Source organism: Trichoderma ghanense (assembly GCF_004382785.1).
Source record: "Trichoderma ghanense strain CCMA-1212 chromosome Unknown scaffold_30, whole genome shotgun sequence".
In the NCBI taxonomy this organism is placed as follows: Eukaryota; Fungi; Ascomycota; class Sordariomycetes; order Hypocreales; family Hypocreaceae; genus Trichoderma; species Trichoderma ghanense.
Window position 1 is genome coordinate 102130 of NW_027395693.1, and position 6272 is coordinate 108401.

The 6272-nt window shown below is 55.7% G+C and overlaps 3 protein-coding genes across 3 annotated transcripts; 2 read left to right on the forward strand and 1 right to left on the reverse strand.

Annotated features, from left to right (window-relative positions):
• Positions 1-139: 139 nt before the first annotated feature.
• CCMA1212_010737 (uncharacterized protein) lies at positions 140-1396 on the forward strand (the record flags this gene model as incomplete). The annotated part of the gene is made up of 2 exons (XM_073707770.1): positions 140-284; positions 345-1396. 2 exons carry the CDS (start codon positions 140-142, stop codon positions 1394-1396), a joined length of 1197 nt encoding a protein of 398 aa, XP_073553732.1.
• Positions 1397-2020: 624 nt separating this feature from the next.
• On the forward strand, positions 2021-4422 carry CCMA1212_010738 (O-methylsterigmatocystin oxidoreductase; the record flags this gene model as incomplete). Its single annotated transcript, XM_073707771.1, has 3 exons — positions 2021-2025; positions 2548-3270; positions 3345-4422. The coding sequence occupies 3 exons, from the start codon at positions 2021-2023 to the stop codon at positions 4420-4422; spliced, it is 1806 nt and encodes a 601-aa protein (XP_073553729.1).
• A 135-nt stretch (positions 4423-4557) lies between these two features.
• Positions 4558-5941, reverse strand: CCMA1212_010739 (uncharacterized protein; the record flags this gene model as incomplete). The annotated part of the gene is made up of 2 exons (XM_073707772.1): positions 4558-5744; positions 5908-5941. 2 exons carry the CDS (start codon positions 5939-5941, stop codon positions 4558-4560), a joined length of 1221 nt encoding a protein of 406 aa, XP_073553728.1.
• Positions 5942-6272: the final 331 nt, after the last annotated feature.

Consider the following 6272-nt stretch of genomic DNA (forward strand, 5'->3'; position numbering starts at 1 on the left):
AAGCGATCTCCTTGACACTTGAGGAGAAAGAGAGAAGAGAAAAAGGGGGGCTATGACTACGATTCCCGCATCGGGAGATCCAGACACGCAAAGGCAAGATTCGCAACGGGGAGAGATTGAAAACGACTGGCAGGTCGTCATGGCGCCGACGAACAAGCAGTGGGTGAGCAAGCTGGATGGCGTGGACAAGCTGGAGCTGGTGGAGGGCGAGATGCCCGTTCCGAAAGACGGGGAGGTGCTGGTCAAGATTCATGCCGTAGGCATCAACTATCGCGATATCGAGGGTACGCTTTCGTCGTGAAACCAATTACTCACTCTCTACTGATTGCTGATACTGGAGACAGTCTGCGAGGGCAAATACAGCCACCACCAAACGCCGTCCGACTCCCCCTCGGGCGTCGTCATCTGCTCCGACATGTGCGGCACCGTCCTCGAGACCAAGTCGCCGCTGCTCCGCGTCGGCACCCGCGTCATGTCCGTCTACCTGCAGACGCATCTCGCCGGCGCGCTGCGGCAGTCTGACCTTGAGTCTGGGCTGGGCTTTCCCTTGCCGGGCGTCTTGGCTGAGTTTCGGTGCTTCGATGCGCGGGCGCTGGTGGTTGTGCCGGAGTACTTGACCGACGAGGAGGCGAGCTGCCTGCCGATTGCGGGGGTGACGGCGTGGATGGCGCTCAATTGGATGAGGCCTATTGGCAAGGCGTTTCAGGAGCTGGATTTGTACGGACAGGGCGGGAAGAAGGACGATGAGAAGAAGAAGGAGAAGGAGAAGGAGACTGTGTTGCTGCAGGGGACGGGGGGCGTGAGCATTGCGGGACTGCAGATTGCCAAGGCGGCCGGACTGAAGACAATCATCACGTCTTCGTCGGACGAGAAGCTCGAGCAGGCCAAGAAGCTGGGCGCGGACCACACGATCAACTACCGCACGTACTGGGAGTGGCAGGACCAGGTGCTCGAGGCGACGGGCGGTAAGGGGGCGGACTACGTGCTCGAGGTGGGCGGTGCCAAGACGCTGCGCAAGAGCTTTGCGAGCGTGGCGTTTGGAGGGACGATTAGTTGCATTGGCTATGTGTCTGGTAAGGAGGACGATACGGGTGGTGAGGATGGCGGTGGTAGCGGAGGGGGAGATGGAGGTGGTGCTGGGGGCGATAAGGGGGAGGCTGCGGGGTGGAATCGGTTGAATGTGAATGTGCTTGCGCTGAGGAGGAATGTCACGCTCAAGGGGTTGATCAATGGCGGGAAGGACAGGTTTGAGGAGATGGTGAGGTTTTATGAGGATAAGGGGATAAGGCCGGTGGTGTGTAAGGTGTTTGGGATGGGGGAGGGGAGGGAGGCGTTGGAGTATGTCAAAGGGGGGAAACACTTTGGCAAGGTTGTGGTGAGGGTTGATAAGGAGTGAAGATGAGATGAGGGAGTGAGCATCACGCAGAGCGTCACGCATAGAGAAGAGGTCGTTGAATAGATATGCATCGTGAGTTAGTTATGTGAGGAGGATGGTGTTTCTGCATGTACTTTGTACCGCATCACAGTCACGTGTGAGAGTTGACCACCTTCTCTCTTTCATCTCATTCCTTCCTTTATTCCATCCGAACCATCACCAACATTGTCATCATCATCTTCATTTCCAATTCCTTCAGCATGATGAGTCCCTGCAACAGCCATAATACTCGATCCTGTCTGCAGCATCTCTTCATCAGCTCAACGGACGGGTCCTTGATGTCACGCTGCAATCGGCTTTGACCTGATCCACCCAAACCCGACACTGGCAGCAAGCAAAGGAAGAAATCCAAGGAGCTCTGCTTACAGGGCGGGGAGTTCCTTGTGTGCTGCTGCTGCCGTTGGAACCAACAAGCTGTCAAGTAAAGATCCCTGCTCGGATAAGTGACGAGTCGGAATTCTGCATCACAGGCGGCAAGATTTATCCACTGACCTCCGGGGTTCAGCAGCCCGGTTACGCCAAACAACCTTGTCATGGCTCGTCCCGACAAGTCTTCTACTCTTGTCGTCTCTCTTCTTTACGGGCATGAGGTTATTACCAAAACGATGATTGCGTACAATTACATGTGGAGTCCCACTTGCAAAGGTACGTTGGCCAACTGTTGCAGTCACAATCTCCATCTCCGCCCCCTCCTCCACTTGAGCGCAGGCGCCTAGGTTCCAATATCTGGCTTGTCCTTGATGGAACCCTGGCCTCCGTTGTGACGTTTACGGACGACTGCAGCTCTACCTCCACCTTGATATTGACACATCACTTTTCTCAAAGGAGACGTTGTTATCGATGGAAACAATGCCGGGCAAGGGCTCGTCGTCCTGCGCTCTTGTGCGAGAGGTCTGTTGTCGGACCCTTCATGATAAACACCTGACAAAGGCCTTTCTTCCATCCACTGACCTACGGAGACAGTACTGGCTCGTCTTCTCTGAGTCCCTGGTGAGTAACGCCTTACCTGCTGGTCTGCTAGACTAAGTATACTCTAGCAGCAGCAGCAGCAGTGACAGCAATAGTAGATCAGCAAGTTGCATCCCGACCTTGGCTTCGATTCATGTCTGCAGGTGGTATTGGCCGGACACGGTCCGCGGCTACAAGATTCCATACAGCTACAGGGACCCTTGCTCTGTTGAGAATGGCAACGAGGGCGAGAAGGGCTTGAGCTGTTATAAGTATTGCCATTCCTCGGACTGGAAGGGCAAACTGCCGCCTCTTCTTGGCTCAGCGTTGTCACTACTGTTTGTTGGCCTGGATAGCCACATTATCCCGAACATGGCGAGCACGCTCATCGTCCAAGCCCTCATCGTCCTGGTGGGCTACCTCGTCTACCACCAGCTCCTCCGCAAACCCAAGCGCAACCTTCCCCCCGGTCCCAAAGGTCTCCCCCTCCTCGGCAACGTCCTCAACCTCCCTCCGAAGGACGTCCCCGACCACGTACACTGGAAGTCCATCACCGACAAGTATGGCCCCGTTGCGTCCGTCACCCTCTTGGGCCAGCCCATGATCTTCATCGCCGACAGAGACGCCGCGCAGGAGATCCTGGAGAAGAAGTCCGCCGTCTCGTCCGGCCGCCCCATCATGCCGTTTGCAAACTACTGCGGCTTCACAAACTTCACCAACATGTACCAGCTGGAGAAGCGGTTCACGGCGCAGCGAAAGGCCATGCATAAGGCCCTCGGCACCAAGGCTGTGGTGGCGCAATATGCCGAGATGCAGGAGCGGGAGGCAGGACGGTTGTTGGTGAGAACATTGGAAGAATCTGACAAGATTGTCAAACACTTTGAAACGTGAGCCCGATTCCGTACATACTCACCATTCGGGAAAGAAGACAGTCGGTGACTAACTACTCCCCCCTTTTCAGTGTGGCCGGCGCAGTCATCCTCAAGATCATATACGGCTACACCATCAGCCCCCGCGGTCCGGACCCCCTGGTCGTCCTGATCGACCGCATGATGGCCAATTTCTCCCGCGCCTGCGTCCCATTCGCGCGGCTCGTCGACTTCATCCCCGCCCTCAAGTTGCTTCCTGCCGGCTTCCCCGGCACAGGCTTCAAGGCCGAGGCGGCGCAGTACGGTAGGGAGATCCGCGCCGTCGTCGAGGAGCCGTACAGGTTTGCCAGAAGGCAGCTGGTCGAGCACAACATTGCCGAGTCGTTCGTTGCGAGGCTTGTGCGAGAGTATAGTAACGATGAGGGTGAGCTGAGCGAGGAGGATGCGTACACCATCAAGTGGTCTGCTGCGACGATGTACGCAGGGGGGTCGGACTCGACTGTATCGACTCTCATCAGCTTCATCCTGGCCATGACCATGTTCCCAGAGGTCCAGCGAAAGGCCCAAGAAGAAATCGACAGAGTCACCGGCGGCACTCGCCTCCCAGTCCTCGCCGACAGGGAGCAGATGCCCTACATTGAGGCCCTGGTAACCGAGGCTCTCCGGTGGTGCACAATCGTGCCCATGGGTGTCCCCCACGCCCTGGCAGAAGACGTGACCTACGGGGGCTACGACCTGCCCAAGGGGGCCTACCTCCTCCCGGCCGCCTGGGACTTTATGCATGATCCGTCGGTCTACGCCGACCCAGACGACTTCAGCCCCGAGCGCTTCCTCGCGCCGCGAAACGAGCCCGACCCGCGATGGGCCGCCTTTGGCTTCGGCCGACGCATCTGTCCGGGGCGACACCTCGCAGACTCTTCGCTGTTCCTCAACCTGGCGTCTCTCGTGGCCGTCTTTAACATTGACAAGGCGGCCGACGGCAAGGGCAACGTGATGGAGCCTGAGCTGAGATTTGAGGCCGGCCTCATTGCGAAGCCAAAGCCTTTTCCATTCAGTATCACGCCGAGGAGCGAGAGGCATGTGGAGCTGATTAGGGGGTTTGAGAGGGAGCATCCGTGGGAGGAGAGCGATGCGGCGCAGCTGGGCGAGTTGCCGCTTTCTTCTCATTGAATCTTGTATTTGCGTTACCCCTGGATGTAAAATGACAACAAGTTGATGCCCCTGAAAGTAGAAGACTGGCAAATCGATTGTTCTTGCTCATATACCCAAGTCTATGTATATAGATCGCTACGTAGTTGGATACCATCACTCCCAAACCCCAACCTTTGGATCCATCCTCTCAACCACCGGCGCAAACACCCACTCCTGCACCCTCTCAAGCACCAGCAGCGCCCTGTTCCACCGCCACCCCAGCAGCGGCACGACGGCTCCCGCAACAAGATCCAGCACGAAGTGATTCGCCGTCGCCACGACGGTGACAAACATTGCCAACGGCCACAGCGGCGCCAGCACACGGACGAGCACATGCGGGCTGAACCTGGCAAGACACACGGCGAAGAAGAGCGACGTGCCAAAGTGCAAGCTCGGCATCGCGGCAATGGTCAGGCGGAACCTGTTATCCGTCCAAACAGTCGGTTTCGACGCATGCAGTATATCCACGAATCCGAATTCCGGAGGCAGCATCCTGGGCGGATAACACCTCCACAGGGAAATGATGACAAAGGCAATCAAGTTGTCCATGGCAACTGTGCGTCTAATCCGGCGGAAGAGCGGCGGCGGGAGAACGGTGTATGTGTACACGATGAAGATTACGCCGACGATGATGTGCGAGTGGTAGATGTGGCGGAGGATGGGCATGAGACGGGGGTGCGCGGTGAGGATGTAGGATTGGAGGGACTGTTCAATGTCGATGCGCAGGCGGTGTTCGATGGAGAGGAGTTGGAGGGCGTGCTGCTTGGCGAGGAGATAGATTTGGGGGTGGGGGGCGATGATGCGTGCTGAAAAGGCGCGGCTGAGCTGGTAGACCCTATATTTCGCTGTCAGCCTTGTATTTTGTGCGGGAGTGATGGTTGTGACGATGTTGGTGTTGGAGTGTAAGTGGTGAGGCTGAGGGTGAGAAGGAGGAGGAATAAACGGGGGGGGAGGGGGGGAATAGACGAACCAGTACGTCAAAAGCCAATACCAAATCTCCTTTAAAAAGGGAAACGTCGCACATATCCACGACAAGACCCTAAACACGAGCAACCTCGATCCCCTCCGTCTCTTCTTCCTCTGCGCAGCTGCTGCTGCTGCTGCTTCAGTCGAGGAAGACGCGGATGAACATGCTGATGAGAACAAGGATCCATCGTCGTCCGTCTTCTTTTCGATGGAGCAGGTGTATTCCGGCAAAGTCTCGACGTCGCGGACGGTGGTAGAGGTGTGATGTGCGGAGGAGAGTCTTTTTGTGCGCCGGCGGTTGATTATGGTTCCGGCTGTGAAGGCGAGGGCGATTGCTTTTCCATTTTTGGATTTTCTGTCAGTACATTGTCTGTTGTGTAATTCTTGCTGTTGCCGTTACTGGTGTTTGTGAGGATGGTAGTTTGTGTTGAGGTGGTTGAGGGTTTTAAAAGGGGGGGGGGAAGAAGGTTATGTTGGAGGAGGGAGTGTGTGGTTTACCTGCTGGTTCAATGACATTCTTAAAGAGGCCCATTTTCAAACTCTCCCCCATTCAAGATCCGAATATCTACTATATCTCACAGTATAAGAATAACCCCTCGATAACACCAGATCTTCTATATCCAGATCCAAGATTGGCAACTTCAAGATCGCAAAGCAAAAAGGAGGAGGAAAGAAAAAAAGCAAAGAAGTGGGAAAATCAAACGTCATCACACGAGAAATCACAGTGTGCGCAGAGTATATATATATATAAGGTACATAAACGCCCCCCCGATCACAGAGTGAGAAGTACGAATTGGATTGCTGCAAAAAAGTAAGATATATGACGACACCATCACGCTGCTCAACTCTAAATCCCCCCCCCC